Source organism: Anguilla rostrata, chromosome 4 (assembly GCF_018555375.3).
Source record: "Anguilla rostrata isolate EN2019 chromosome 4, ASM1855537v3, whole genome shotgun sequence".
In the NCBI taxonomy this organism is placed as follows: domain Eukaryota; kingdom Metazoa; phylum Chordata; class Actinopteri; order Anguilliformes; family Anguillidae; genus Anguilla; species Anguilla rostrata.
Genome location: NC_057936.1, coordinates 65,762,980 through 65,777,901, shown reverse-complemented (window position 1 = coordinate 65,777,901; position 14,922 = coordinate 65,762,980). Strand labels below are relative to the sequence as shown.

At 48.0% G+C, this 14,922-nt stretch overlaps 3 protein-coding genes and 1 long non-coding RNA gene across 5 annotated transcripts in view; 2 read left to right on the top strand and 2 right to left on the bottom strand.

Annotated features, from left to right (window-relative positions):
* arhgap39 (Rho GTPase activating protein 39) overlaps positions 1 to 2,434 on the bottom strand; it is a 69,819-nt gene extending 67,385 nt beyond the window's left edge. The window contains exons 1-2 of the mRNA XM_064334408.1: positions 2,253 to 2,434; positions 1,596 to 1,842 (exon numbers count right to left, since the gene is read on the bottom strand). Coding sequence (XP_064190478.1) covers positions 1,596 to 1,606 — 11 coding nt within the window. The 5' untranslated portion in view covers positions 1,607 to 1,842; positions 2,253 to 2,434. The remainder of the gene's footprint in view (positions 1 to 1,595; positions 1,843 to 2,252) is intronic.
* A 149-nt stretch (positions 2,435 to 2,583) lies between these two features.
* Positions 2,584 to 4,562, top strand: c4h8orf82 (chromosome 4 C8orf82 homolog). Its single transcript, XM_064334396.1, has 3 exons — positions 2,584 to 3,231; positions 3,715 to 3,763; positions 3,930 to 4,562. The coding sequence occupies exons 1-3, from the start codon at positions 3,079 to 3,081 to the stop codon at positions 4,394 to 4,396; spliced, it is 669 nt and encodes a 222-aa protein (XP_064190466.1). The 5' UTR covers positions 2,584 to 3,078; the 3' UTR covers positions 4,397 to 4,562.
* A 271-nt stretch (positions 4,563 to 4,833) lies between these two features.
* Positions 4,834 to 14,256, top strand: naprt (nicotinate phosphoribosyltransferase). Of its 2 annotated transcripts, none has more exons than XM_064334219.1 (13): positions 4,834 to 6,549; positions 7,977 to 8,104; positions 8,391 to 8,473; positions 8,794 to 8,924; positions 9,001 to 9,116; positions 9,369 to 9,568; positions 10,005 to 10,142; positions 10,523 to 10,607; positions 10,770 to 10,850; positions 11,013 to 11,115; positions 11,393 to 11,550; positions 11,734 to 11,841; positions 12,447 to 14,256. In XM_064334219.1, the coding sequence occupies exons 1-13, from the start codon at positions 6,048 to 6,050 to the stop codon at positions 12,543 to 12,545; spliced, it is 1,932 nt and encodes a 643-aa protein (XP_064190289.1). In that variant the 5' UTR covers positions 4,834 to 6,047; the 3' UTR covers positions 12,546 to 14,256. The 2 variants fall into 2 exon arrangements, with proteins under 2 accessions (XP_064190289.1, XP_064190288.1); XM_064334218.1 differs by having other exon boundaries at positions 10,002 to 10,142.
* On the bottom strand, positions 5,883 to 7,016 carry LOC135254262 (uncharacterized). The gene is made up of 2 exons (XR_010329793.1): positions 6,787 to 7,016; positions 5,883 to 6,604 (listed from the first exon to the last, which is right to left on the bottom strand). It is a non-coding gene; the product is annotated as an uncharacterized LOC135254262 (long non-coding RNA).
* Positions 14,257 to 14,922: the final 666 nt, after the last annotated feature.

Below are 14,922 nucleotides of genomic sequence, written 5' to 3'. Positions count from 1 at the left end.
TTTTCAAATGTCACAGTATAACAAACGCGCACGCTGACTGGCACACTCTCCACTGTGGCCCGTGTAAAACAACCCCACGGTTCTGTTCCTTTAGGAATTGCCCCTCGCTTGACAACCTGGATCATCCTCAGCACTGTTCCACGGAAAAGTAACAACACTGCGTACCAAGCAAAGAACATCGCCAGCCGTACGGCGTGTGCGTTCAAGGGTATATGCCCATGCGTGTGCTTTCCGTTTAGTAAAAGACACACCCAGGAAGGTTTTTCTTTAACGATATGACATTCAAAAATAGCTTTGTTTTACATAATGGGAGAGGTGCGAAGATGGCCCAATGTAAATATGGCTGATGAAAACTGGTGAGCGACTCTTGATCTTTATAAATGCATCCATCTACATCCATACAAATCTGCATCCATCTCACCCTTCACGTGGAAGTTCTCGCACTGCGCTTCGCGGATTGGACATGGGTCATTAATAAACCTTCGAAATGAAAAAGGCAAACCATTTCACTTCATACTATCCTCATATGTATCCTCTCTGATGTGTATCTCCGGGGAAGAATATACCGTGGTCGGACAGATAGGGTCGTAGAAATTACATAACCTTCCTTCCGAGTACGTGCTACTCTGACATAGATGTTTGAATCCCGTGCACTTTACTTACTGTGACATTACAACTGTAGCAACTGCACGCGCCGAAGAACGTCAGAAACACGCCAATTAAGCTGTCACAAATCTCACGTTTTATTTTTGGGATGGGGAGGTTGATGGACACTATCTCTGCATAGTTGACAGAGTAACGCAGAATTAACAACGATTAGCCTTACTTATGAATTCAGCAGCTGATGACACTCCCACCTTTGCAGTGTTATCAACCCTCCTCACAGACGAGACGCTTTCTGCAAGATTTCGGTTGGTTAAAGTGAATTACAGCGAGTTAATCTCGGTTATGAATGATCACCCGCCTGAACGTGAGCCTGGGGAGGACAGGGGGGTGCGCGAGCAGGGCGCGTGGGTTTGCCTCCTCGTTCCACGTTCGCTGCCGATTCGCCGTGAGCGCGCCTCTGGCATGTCTTCGGATGCGCGAGTGGAGTGGAGCTCTCGCTGAGCAGGACGGTGAACACCCGGCCCTGCCCAGACTAGGATAGGTTCGCTGACATAAAACGGAAATGTACGGAACCCCTCATAGAAATGGCCAACAGTCACACCGCGCTAGATCGGAATGTTTTTACAAGCTAACCACATCCTTGCCTGGTTACCTTGCTGCCTTTTTTGCAAATCAACGCAAGACCTCGCAGGTGCACGTAAAGGATGCAACACCGTCCGTCTCCCAGGGGAGCGGAATATGATTAGTGGACCGTCACACGCTGACAGTCTGTAGCAACTGGAGATCATGCCCGGCTCATCCATATGGGCAGAATGGTCTCAAATAACATAGCAAACCACCAGGCTAGCGGGATGCTAAACGAACTTCCAACCAGCAGCCCCAACCCTTCGCATCCTTCTTGATGCAGCGGTGGCTATCAAGCTAATTAAAAATGATCAAGCAATTCAATGCATCGTGATCGCAGTAGCTATGAACAGCATGAGTCTTACCGTTCTGCCATTTTCCCAGTGTTCTCCTGTTAAAATCCGTTATTTGTAATCCCCAGAACGTCACCCATGGTTCCGAGAGCTCTGCTGCCGCGTTCAGTCGATTCTCTTCGATGAAACATGCACTGGCTCTCCGCGTCTCCGTCACCACCGACAACCTGACGTCACTCTGTTCTCCGCGGCGAGCACGTAGTGCAAGCAATAGCGTTTCCATGGTAGCACGTCAACGCCGAATGGGAAATATTGTAGGCTACAAGTACAAGAAAATGTAAAATGATAATTTAGATATTTTGTTAGTCTTGCCACCCAAGTTTTCAATCACATAAAAATCTGGGAAATGCACGTGCAAGTGTTTCGCTGGCTGTATACAATAATTTATACAGTTTTTTTTCTTTTCATTTAGAGGCCTACATAGCGTGTAGACAGTGTTTTGTAGTCATATTGTTTCCGAGCGGTCTCACATACGATCATCATTATTAAGTTTGATTTGCGTAAGTGGCGGAAAGTATTACAATTCCCACAGCCCGTTTTTTAATCATTACAAATATATGTTTGTATTAAAACCGCCTCCTATTAATTCCAGTTATCTTTATTTTGAGCAAACTGTAAATAATTTAAGAGGGTGCTTCATTTCAATTAATGGAATTCAGATGTTCTCACCTCTCCGCGACGTGACACACGGCACTCTGAGGCGTAGAGCAAGGTGCTAATGATGGACATCTGCTTCTGCTGGACTGTTCAACTCGAGTGGAAAGCTTGAGAAACTAGCGACCTCAACTGGTTTTATGTAGCCTAGCCAACGCGATGAGGCTGTTTATTTTTTTTTCGTGGTAGGTGTACACTTTTCCTGCATTATTTAATCATCATTTTAAATGACAAAACTACCCAGATATAGGTTTACGTTCCAGGGACTAATCTGGCTGATGCCCGATGACATTTTATTTTAAAAAAAACATAACGAACAGCTAAATAAATGCACTTGATGGGAGCACGAGCTTAATCAATGCAAAAACATTATTTTTCAGAGTACATAGCGCTTTTATGAATCTATTTATAAATTCGTGTTGTTTTATTTTAAGTAAAAATTGGACCTAAGGTAGCCTACTGTTTTAACGGAACGTATTATTGTGGAACGCGTAGCCAATGTTTCTTTTTTCCGGAAGTTAGGTGTCACAGACGGAATCTTCCCCAACGGCAGTCTAAACCATGGTGTAAACACACCACTGAAACAGACGAGTGTTTGCGACAGAGACACCGCAAAGCTGCTCTGTGGTGTTAACATACCTAGCTGGATCCGACAGAGGTCCTGGCCAACATTTTAGGTGCTTTCAGTGGTCGAGGAGGTATTCAGTTTAGCTCCTAGTGGTTCTATATATCACTTTGCCGTTTAGCTAGGGGGATACAGGTAACAGTTTTCTTGTTTGAAGCGATTTGATCTTCGTGCGGTCAGTCGGGAAGCGCGGCTTAGACCCGGCGGTGCTCCGCGATGTTGTTCTACCGTGCGAGGCTGGGCTGGGAATGCCTCGGTGCCCCGCGGATGGCCGCTTGCTGGGCGCGGGGACATGTCACCTACACGCAGGGCCAAAGCCCCGAGCCACGCATACGGGAGTACTTCTACTACATCGACCACCAAGGACAGGTGGCGTACCTACCGTACTCTGCATGGGCTCTGCTGAAGAATTAAGTAGATGATTGTTGTGCTGCTTCTGATGAGATGGACACGAGTCACTCCTCTGCATAGACGTGTTATTAAAAATCCATAAATGACAAAACACCGATTGGCTGTGGACAAACACTGCTAGTGCCCTGCATGGGTGCTGTATGGGGAGGGGGTGTTAGGGTGATTCAGAGGGGCCCTAAAAAAATTGTGCAGGGTTGGGGTGGTACCCACTGGTACCCACTATCCCTGGTGGTGCCGCCCCTGGTGCCCTGCTTGTTGAAGGGATAGTGTGATTTTATTGTTGTCACAGTATATGCCATCGTTCAGACTAAAACACGTTTTCATACCTGTAAAAAATAAACAGGCGAGCTGGTAAACAGTGTGCAAGAATTCAGCGACAGATGCCGCAGTTGTGTGAATGCGCACATGCGTTAATGTGTACGTTCTGGCTTCCACCAACAGCTTTTTCTTGACGACACCAAAGTGAAGAACTTCATCACCTGTTTCAAAGGTAATGTATAACCAACGCCCACAACCTAGTCGGGCATTACACTGGCTTTGTAAGATCAAGGGGGATAATTTCTGTCTTTTTTTGTCTATTTCTTTCTTCCCCCTTCCTCTCTCCACCATCCTTTCTCTCTCTCCCCCCACCCTCTTTCTCTCTCTCTCTCTGGCAGATAAGCAGTTCCTGTCCTTCTTCTTCAGCCGCCTGCGGGGGAACGAGAGCGGGCGCTACCAGGAGCACTTCCCCTTCCTGTCGCTGTGCGGCCGCGAGCGGAACTTCCTGCGCTGCGAGGACCGGCCCCTGGTCTTCACCCACCTGCTCCCGGGACCCTCCGATGCCCTGTCCTTCTGCTGGGGCGGGGACAAGCTGGTGGTCCCCTTCCGCCCCGAATCCCTCTACATGCACCCCTCCTGCGGGCGGCTCTACCACCCTTGTCCCGAGCGGGCGGGGCGCGTGGGGCTGGTGCGTTCGGCCCTGGCCTTCGAGCTCAGCCCCAGTTTCGAGTACCCACCGGGGCGGGGCCAGACCGGACAGCCCACCCACTTCCTGTGGGCGGGACAGCAGCACACACTGACCAATGAGCTGGCCAGACATTTTCCCCCAGAAGAAGAGGGGGAGACAGAGACGGAGGGCAGCTGAGAGGGGCGGTGTGGACGTATTTGGCTGCTGCTGCATCGGCTTTGGAAGGTGTTGGACTAAACGCAGACCAGTGAAATTGAAGGTTGTGCTCAGGGTGTTTAATTGCCTGTTTTGCTTGGCATGCCTAACTGATCTCTGAAATATGTCATTAACCATCATTCATTTATGTTTTGCCAATTCTGCTGGTTTTTTTTTTTGGTTTTTTTTGTGCAGAACTCAGACCTTGGTCGCATACTTTATTTGAAATACTTTAACCCTCTAGTCACCATTAAAACAATGTTTCACTGAACATTTAACTGAACATTTTAAAAGAAACGTCTCTTTTCACCATTCTTCAGAATTTAATTTTCACGTTTTTTGTCATATGGCTGTAGCTATAGGTCAGTAACGTGTTTTGCTGAAAATTCTCAGGAATCTGCAGGAGGGTTTTCAAAATTTACCAGCATCTAAAGTGTTAAAGTACACAATATGACCAAAAATATGTGGAAATATGCTATAGTTGCTCAATCAACCAATTAACTAAATTTAACTTATAACTGGATTCAGCCAGGCTTGACTGTTGAATCTAAACCTCACTCATACTGAACCTTGCCATTAGAGTGAAGAAGTCATCCCAAAGTTTCTACCGACACACCATGCCATGATCAAAGCAAATTCCAGAAGAGATGAGGGGAAAAAAAGTTGTTGAAATATATCAGTTTGGAAAGAGTTACAAAGCTTTGGCTAAGGCTCTGGGACTCCACCAAATTACAGTAGGAGCCGTTATCTCCGCATGGAGAACTCTTGGAACAGTGGTGAATCTTCCCAGGAGTGGCCTGCCAAAATTACATTACATTCACATTACAATTATTTGGCGGACATGACATAAACAGACGAGTCTGGCACAATTTAGCCCTAATTTTGCTTAGGTTTTTTTACCCTGATACAGCTTCCTGATTTCCTCTGTGCAACCAAAACCAGGCAGTTTTTCATACGTCATCTAGACGGTCGCTCAAAAACTGGCACGATTTACGGGAAAAGTGGGTTTTCCAACAGGCTACGACACAGCCAGTCCGTATCTGGGTAAAACCTGAGCTACACTGGGGCTACATTGCGCTAAACTCGTCGTCTTTATTTCAAAACATCTGTCAACCTATATTTCCACATTTGCAGATTCATACTGTATTCGGGCTTCTGCTCAGTAACTGGGGTTTTGTGGGATCGCGCGCAGAGTTTCATTAACAAAGCCCGCGTTCACTTGGCAAGTTGACAACCACCTTCGTAATACCGTTCACGCCTGATTTTGGTTTTTAGATTTTGTGAAGCCAGATAACACAAAGAAACCCTGGGTAGGTTAAGCTTCCTTCGTAGTATACAGCCATGCGAAGAGCTGGCGAGCTAGCTGGTGTAGCTATCCATGGGTGAAATATTCTTCTGAGCAAGCCTGGATGTACTCAAATGCTAAAACCAGATGTTTTTAAACATAGTCGACATTGGTAAAATAGTGCCAGTTCTACAATTGCTCTTTTTAATTTAGTGTAGGTGAAAATGCAGGTAAAAAACAAAACTGGTGCACATGGCACAACATTGAAATGACGCAAGCAAAACATACAAAACAGGACGTGGTGAATGTAACGAAACTTCTGCTGGTGACACCCCCTCCGGCCGTATAATGAAACTTGTTATAGAAATATTACAGATAAATATATTTTTGCAGCTCCGTGAGGTTAATTTATTAGCTTACTGGATAAATTGCAGCATATCTTTGGATGGAAAACGTTCGCTGGAAATTTACGTAAAGGGTTCCCCTCATAAAGATTGGAAGTTGACTTGTTTCGCATTTGGAAAGGCTTTGGAGGTGGGAGGAGCGATCTCAAAGTCCCAGTCCTCGGCTGCTCTTTTAAAGCTCCGATCCTGTCTCTGGAACATGGCAGCGTCAACAAGTCGGACATGTGCGGCGGTGGAGCGGTCGATTCGGCAGCGCGTGCCGCCGCTGCTCACCGATCTCTACCAGTTCACCATGGCTTACGCCTACTGGCGCGCGGGCAGGCACAGCGAGCCGGCCGTGTTCGAGCTCTTTTTCCGCAGCAACCCCTTCGATGGTGGCTTCTCGCTTTTCTCCGGGCTGCAAGACTGTCTGCTCTTCCTACGGAGCTTCCACTTCACGGACGAAGGTGAGAGGGTATGGAGGGTGTTCTCAACCGACTCTTGGCGAAATAAAGCCAATGACTGTTGTGAACGAAACACAAAGTGGGAGGTTCTTTTTTTTTTAGTATTATTATTTTTTAAATACATACACCTAGTACTTAAATATACAAAAGTAAAAAAATAAAAACTTTTCAAAGCGACGTCTTCGGCTAGGCTGTTTTCTGGCTGCTTCTGTATGCTCCGCGCGGAGTGAAGTGCCTCACCTGCTGCGTGAGAACTCTAGCCTCGTGGCCTGTAAGGAATTCCGCTGTTAACTAAGAGCGCGTGACCCGCAATGTTGGGTCATAACCGTGAATGAACTCGCGTGGCCGGCTTTGACTATCGGCTCAGTTACACGAAATGCCATATAGCAACCTGAACGGATATTTAAAGCATGTCCCAACACTGATTTGCACAGGTTATGTAAAATATTCCAAAGAAGAAACGTCACAGTGTACACTAAAGTGAATATTTTTGGCAATCTTGACAACTTTAAAGCTCTATATACTTTTCATAATTGTATGCAAATGTATAGAGCACGTACATACTCGCCACTGTCAACTTATTGGGATGGCAGGTATGCCATCCCGCCAAGTTATGCCTTGGCAGGGGCATGCCCCATACCTATACAGCACCGAGAGTTTGGCACTTTTCAGGGTTCCCCACAGAAATAACCACAACAGCCACAGACACTCAGCCCTTAAAAACTTTAAATTCTGTACATTCTCACCCCGAGAATGCAGAAACAGACTAAGAATGAACCCCCGAAAAATCCAGTTTACGATGGCATAAGCGTCTTTAGAATTTTTTTAAAGTTAACTAAAGCTCATAGTTCCTACGTTTTGGTCCGTTAAGGTTAACTGTCAAAGCAAAAACTGTTTCCTTTACAGTACGAGGCATACAGGGTAAAAGCAAGGCAGCTTTATTACAATGTAGCGTTGTTTGCACACCAGCTTTGTACTCCATCCCTGAAATGGAATGCTAGGGTCTATTGACCAATTAGATGGTAGGCAGCCAAACGGCATTGCCACTCCTGACTCACACAGCATACAATAACAAGGTGTAAATCTCAACGAATTTAACGAAAAAATTGGCCCTCTGCTTCGGTGTTGTTGTTGTTATTGTGTGCGTGCCCGCACGCGCGTGCCTGTTTCGCGTTTCCCAGTGTTTGCTTGATGCTCTTGGCTTGCTCCTCAGCCGTGCTGCGGTTAATGTTTGTAGATGTGATGTTAATTTGCTGCTCTCCTGCAGAGGGTCTTTCAGCTCCAGTCTGATGCCAAGTAAAGGCTTTTCCCACGGACTGCACGAGCCACATTTGCTTTGAGTTACGGTGTAGAATTATGTGTGAAGGTTTTCTGGAAGTGAGGAAGCGAGGGTATAGATGTGGAGTAACCCTTGAGTTGATGCTGTGTAGATGTGGAGTACCTGCGCTCAGTGCTGCCCCCTGGCTCAGACCCCGCCTTCTTCTCTTACCTGCGGAAGCTGGACTGCAGTGGAGTGACCGTGCGCTCGGTACCTGAGGGGACTGTAGTCTTCGCCAGGGTGAGTGATCACATGACCCAGGCCCCCACCCCAACCGCGCTCCACCACCTGTACGGGCTCATGGTGATGATGTAACGCTTGTGGGGGCTGATGGTGATGATGTAACGCTTGTGGGGGCTCATGGTGATGATGTAACGCTTGTGGGGGCTCATGGTGATGATGTAACGCTTGTGGGGGCTCATGGTGATGATGTAACGCTGATGGTGGTGATGAAGGTGAGTGCAGGTGATTCAGTAAGGGCACAGAAGATGTACGCAGGAGGTGACAGGTGTGTTCTGGGCTCCAGGTGCCCCTGATGGAGGTCTCCGGCCCTCTGGCTGTGGTCCAGCTGCTGGAGACCAGTCTTCTGTGCCTCGTCAACTACGCCAGGTGTGGCTTACCTGTCACCTGTCCGCACACACAGTACTGCTACACAGTAGGCTGGGGACTATCAGAAAATGTAATGTAATGTCTTTGAAAATATACTCTGTAATTCAGGAGTGTATGTAAACTGTGTATATGTGTGTGTGTGTGTGTGTGTGTGTGTGTATATGTGTGTGTGTGTGTGTGCATGTGTGTGTGTGTGTGTGTGTGTGCGCGTGTGTGCGTGTGTGTATATGTGTGTTTGTGTGTGTGTGTGTGTGTGTGTGTGTGTGTGTGTGTATATGTGTGTGTGTGTGTGTGTGTAACATGTCGTCCTGCTCTGCCAGTCTGGTGTGCACTAACGCGGCGCGGTTCCGGCTGGCTGCGGGCTCCAGGCGGAGGCTGGTGGAGATGGGCCTGCGCAGGGCCCAGGGGCCCGACGGGGGGCTGACTGCTTCCCGCTACACCTACATGGGGGGTGAGAATCCGACCGCCAATCCGCCGCCTGCGCCTGGCAGTGTGTGAGCCAATCGCGTCCCACGTGTGTCTCCCAGGGTTCGACCTGACCAGCAACGTCCTGGCTGGCTACCTGTTCGGGATCCCCGTGGCCGGCACCATGGCCCACTCCTACGTCACTTCCTTTTCCTGTCTGGAGGAGGTGTGGCCTCAGGTGAGCCCTTCGTTTCGCTTGCCGATGTGAGGCTAGGTGTCCGATGCACCAGATGGAATGAATAGGGCCTGCACTTGCTCTCCCTCCATTTTGGGGGACAAAGGGGGTGTAGTTCTTAAGCCGGGCCTGCCGGGGTCAGTTTTAATAGATTTGTATTTGATATTTAGTTTCGCAAAGTTCCTGGGGTTGGTCAGAGAGAAAGAGAGGGAGAGGTCCCAGCTGTGTGTTAACATCGCCCGTCCCTCCCGATAGAGCTTGGTTCCAGCCAATGGGGCGGGAGACGGCCCCGTTGACCTCATCTCCCTGAGCAGGGATTGGCTGGGACGGGTATGTGACCTGCTGGGGGCGGAGCCGGGCGGGGTCCGCCAGGGGGAGCTGGCCGCATTCCTGTCGTACGCGATCGCCTTCCCCCGCAACTTCCTGCCCGTCATCGACTCCTACAGCGTCGCCAGGTACCGGAACATTCCCCCTCTCCGCTCCATTACACTACATTCCATTTATTCCAGACAGATTTATCCAAAGCGACGCACAATAGGTGCATACCGGAGGTCATTGGAACAACTGCAAAACACAGGTCCGATAAGGTACAGTACTCATTATGTAACAGTTATTCATAGCCATGAACACATTAAGTCCAGTTCACACAGTAAACATTACTCTTTATCAAACTTAACCTTTGCTAAGTCAAACTAGGATGCATGCCAAGCTACAACATCAAGATAATGATACAAAGTACAAGCAGCGGATTGGTTAATTTAACCCTGTGTTCCCCACAGCAGCTGATTGGTTCATTTCTACCCTGTGTTCTTCACAGTAGTGGATTGGTTAATTTAACCCTGTGTTTCCCCAGCAGCTGATTGGTTAATTTAACCGTGTTCTCCACAGCAGCGGATTGGTTAATTTCTGCACAGTGGCCCTGTCCCTGTGTGACCTGCAGTACCAGCCGCTGGGCGTGCGCCTGGACAGTGGCGACCTCTGCAGGCAGTCCCTGGAAGTGCGACGGGCCTTCAGGGCCTGTGCAGAGCAGTGAGTGAGGGCTAGGCTGTCTGACTGGAGGGAGGGGGGGCCCGGGGGCCTGGAGGGAGGGGGGGCCCGGGGAGGGGGTGGACCGAGTCCAACGGCTTTTCCTGGAACAACATTCTCAGTTAAAATTTAAAAATGCTTCTTCAGCACTGCACATTATGCAATTTGTTGGGCCAAAACCATTGCCTTGCCCTGCTTAAATGAAAGATAAATTTAAAAATAACAACCAAACAGTTGTACAAACAATGGTAATGGCAGTAGCGCTACATCTGGTACTATTGCTACTGTTAACGACAGTAATGAATAAAAAATGGTTTTATTTTATTTTGCCAGTTAATAGTGATCGGGAGTGGGTGTGGTCTGAGCTCTCTCCCCCTCTCTAGCTTCTCAGTTCCAGCCTTCCACTCACTGATCATCGTGGGAACAAACAGCATCACAGAGCACAGTGTACAGGAACTCAACAAGAAGGTGAGGGGTCAGGGGTCAGGGGTCAGAGCTAAAGCGCATTTGGCCCAGAGCAGGACCAGGATATTTCTGCTCAGGTAACTGTCATTTTTATCACCTCTCTCTCCCCCCCCCTCTCTCTCTCCCTCTCTCTCTCCCCCCCCCTCTCTCCTCCCCCCCTCTCAGGAGAATGAGATCGATGCTGTAGGGGTGGGGACTCACCTGGTCACCTGTACCCAGCAGCCCTCCCTCGGCTGTGTGTACAAGGTCATTACCGACCCCGCCCACTTTGTATTTTACCCCACCTGCGTCTGCTGCCGTGCCCAGCCAACTAGTGCATCTCAGTAAATCTCCTTCCCTCCCTCTGTCCATCCCTCCTTCTCTCCCTCTGTCCCTCTCTCCTTCCTTCCCTCTCTCCCCTCCCCCCAGCTGGTGGAGGTGAAGGGAAGCCCCAGGATGAAGCTGAGTGAGGACCCAGAGAAGAGCACCATGCCGGGGAAGAAGAGCGTGTACCGGCTCCTGGACGCCCAGGGTGAGAGAGAGAGAGAGAGAGAGAGCGAGTGAGAGTGATGGAGAGACAGCGTGATAGAGAGAGAACCCTGCTTCAGACGTGTACCTCTCTCCACCTCTGCTCTATCCTTCCCTTCTCCCTCTCTCCATCTTACCTTCCCATGTCCTGTCTAGCCGTCACCTCTCCTCAATCATCCATCTCTCCTGCCCCTCCTTCTTCTTTTTCCTGGCTCGCCCCCCCTCCCCCCCATGCTGACAGGGGTCATCCCTCTCTCCTCCTCTCCTCCTCCTCCTCCCAGGCCACCCCTTCCTGGACCTGCTGTGCCTGTCGGAGGAACCGCCCCCTCAGGCGGGCGTGGCTCTCAGGTGCCACCCTCTCGGGGGGGACCAGGACGTCGCCACGGTGACGGCCTCCCAGGTGACCAGACTGCGGCAGGAAGTCTTCTCTCAGGGACAGGTGAGCCTGACCTTTTACACCCCCTGATACACCCCCTGACCCCACCCCCCATCCCACCATTACTGATACACCCTGCACCCCCCTTACCCCCACCCCCCCACCATTACTGACACACCCCCCCATCTCCCTCCCCCACCCCATAAAACTACAGCTGTTTCCCTAAGCATAAATCTCCCCCCCCAGATCACCCACCCCCTCAGAAATGCGAAGGAGGTCAGAGAGAGTGTTCAGAGCTCCCTAAAGACCCTGCAGCCACAACACAAGAGGCTAAAGGACCCCGAAATATACACAGTGAGTTAGCCTCCTGTGTGTGTGAGTATGTGCACAGTGAGTTAGCCTCCTGTGTGTGTGAGTATGTGCACAGTGAGTTAGCCTCCTGTGTGTGTGAGTATGTGCACAGTGAGTTAGCCTCCTGTGTGTGTGAGTATGTGCACGTGTGAATATGCGTGTGTGTGTGCGCACGTGTGATTGTGCATGAGTGTGTGTGAGTGTGTGTGCGTGTCTCTCACTATGGCTACCACCTGTATATCCCTATACAAATAAATTCCCATATTTTCAGTATTCTCGGACATGATTATGATCATGATGATGCATGTGTGTGTGTGAGTGTGTGTGTGAGCGTGTGATCATGATGATGATGATGCATGTGTGTGTGTGAGTGTGTGTGTGAGTGTGTGATCATGATGATGATGATGCATGATGCAAAGTGTGAGCATCGCCACCAGAACGTGACAAAAAAGAAGCACATGCACAGCTATGTGTGTGTCCACACGCCAGTACACACCACACACACACACAGATCTATGTTTAAGCACAAACAGCTGTGTACAAGTTCTTACCATTGCCATTTCCAATTTAAACAATGGGTTGCTGCAGTAATGCATTCCGTCCACCAGGTGGCAGCATCAGAGAAACTCCACGCAGTTCTGAAAGAGGTCAGACGTGGTGACCGCAAGCAGAACAGCAGCAGCGGCAAGATCCTTGTGGAGAACTGAAGCTTCTGAGCATGTTGGCCATAATCGCAGCTAAAACATCCGTTTGGTGAAATTATTTTTTAAATGTACACTGTTCAGCGATAGAACCGGGGGCGAGGCGGTCGGCTATCGGTAATCACTGGTTCTTCATCGACCGTTTTCCCTCCATTTTTTCAGTGTTGGCCGGTCGATTGCACAGCAGAAGCGTCATTACTGGTGAACCCGGCTGATATCCCACCAGTGGCCAGTTTGCATGCACACCAATTATTTTAAGGCAATATTCCAATTAAGCTTTTACATTATTGCGTGTGAATTATTACGAACAACATTCAGTTAACTGCATCGGAAAGAAATCCGGATGTTTGCATGCACCGCTAATCCAAAAGACAGGGCAGAAATCCATGTGTGTTACCGGGGGTTTGGCCTAATGCGAATAAGCTTTCACCCCTGTCACTGTACGTCTCTGCTTTTCACATGATCGCCCTCATGACTGGACTTGGATTGTCTTAATCGGGCTGTGATCCGTTTACTACTGTGCATGAAAAGGTGTTTTCAAAAGCACGTCTTTATGTCTGAAAAATACATCCTGATATCTCCTGGCACTTATCAACTGTTTTTTAACAACAAGAAGAAAAAAAAACAAAAACAAATTGAGGCGTATGACGGGTGGGCGAGTTCTGCAAGAGGAAAAAAAAACAAAAAACGTATCGAACGACACGAGAGTAACTGTGTGGACCGAATTCTGTTCAATTCAATACAGCGTTATTTTGTGTATGGGGGTGCACGTCTTCATTCGCGTGAGACACCATGGGAGGTGCCGTATGTTAAGTGTGAGGGTCTGCACAGCACTGCCATACCATGCAGGATTTTTACCTTGGAAAATATTTATGAAATAATTACGCTCACGGTTGTAGCTAGCCAGCTACCGCAACGGCGAAGGTGGAGAAGCGCAAGCACAGTGAAGCGAAACAAGTCACCCAAAAAAAAGTTCCTTAAAAAAGCATGGAGAGTCAACCTTGGAATTGCATTTCCTTGATGACGACAGCTGTCGAAAAAAATAGAGATATAAAAATAAAAACGGTTTAAAAATGGGGTACAGAAATATTTTTTAAAAAACGAGGTCAGTGGGGAGGCTTGAGGATGTAGGAATAGACTTCTTTGGTTGTAAACACAGGACCACAGCAAGGCGAAAAAAAACCTGCATGGTATGCCTTTGAACTGTTTTCTGTGCGGAATGTTTTTGTGATATACGGTGGTCCTTACCCAGAATTCACTGCTCACAAGTAATGTCCTGTTGCTAATGATGTCATTCAGTCATTACTTCAGTTTTTGCCAGTGATGTAAAGTTTATATTAAAATATTAACTTGCCAGATATGTTACGTGTTATTTGTAAGCGCTCTGTACTCTCGATGCTTAATTTAATTGCATGTTAGAGGACTTTACTTAAATGTTAGGGACTGCCATTGTATTCAGAGACCTATTTACAGTGTTGTCCTGTTAGTAGCATCGAAGCATAATTTTTGACTGCAGAACCATACATACGTGATAACATTTTTTTTTTAAAAAGAATAAGCACTAATTACATTGTTTAAATGTGTATATACTCAGAACTAATGGCTGTACTGGTCTAGAAATATAATTTAATGTAAACTACAGAAATCTAATGTCAGCATTAAGCACAACACCGTTTTAGCATGAACTATTGCCATTAAAATGCTGTGTAAAATCTTCTGTCTGTGTTTTCGCTCATGTCTGTGTGATAATCTGTTTTTCTGTGGCCACGCAACACCACATCCCTTTGCTTGGCCCCAGAGCTTGGTGCATTGTGGGTAGGAGGGAGTGAAATGGATCATGGGTGTTTATGTGCAGACTTGTGCTGGAAAAGGGACCTCCTGTCCTAATACTTTTCTTTTAAAAGAATGTCTGATTTAATGCTGTGTGCATCCACCTGTGAATCTTCAAATATTTTGTTGAGGAAAACTGCTTACTTAGTGACTGATCTTCTACCTTCTACACACACTCTCTCTGTCTCTCTCTCTCGCACACGCACACACACACAGTCCAGGTCTGTTTCTTCTCCTGCCCCCTCTTCAGAGGGAGGACAGTGTCCGTTCCCTGATTGGGTCCTCACTGGCCAGTAGCTGAAGATTCCTGCACACGCCCAGTGCGCACATGTGGAGATGATTAAGGAATTGCAAGTCGATGATGTCACACGCACGCACCCAATCTCCAGTGGATAGAAACATAGACACACACACACATAAACACCCAGTTTAACTGAGACAGCCATTGCTGTGGAGCTGCCCAACACAGTTAAGTTTTCACAAGCAAAAATGTGCCCACACACACAGCTAATTTGTGCTCCCCAAAATGAAGTGTACTTTTCATTAAAAAAGT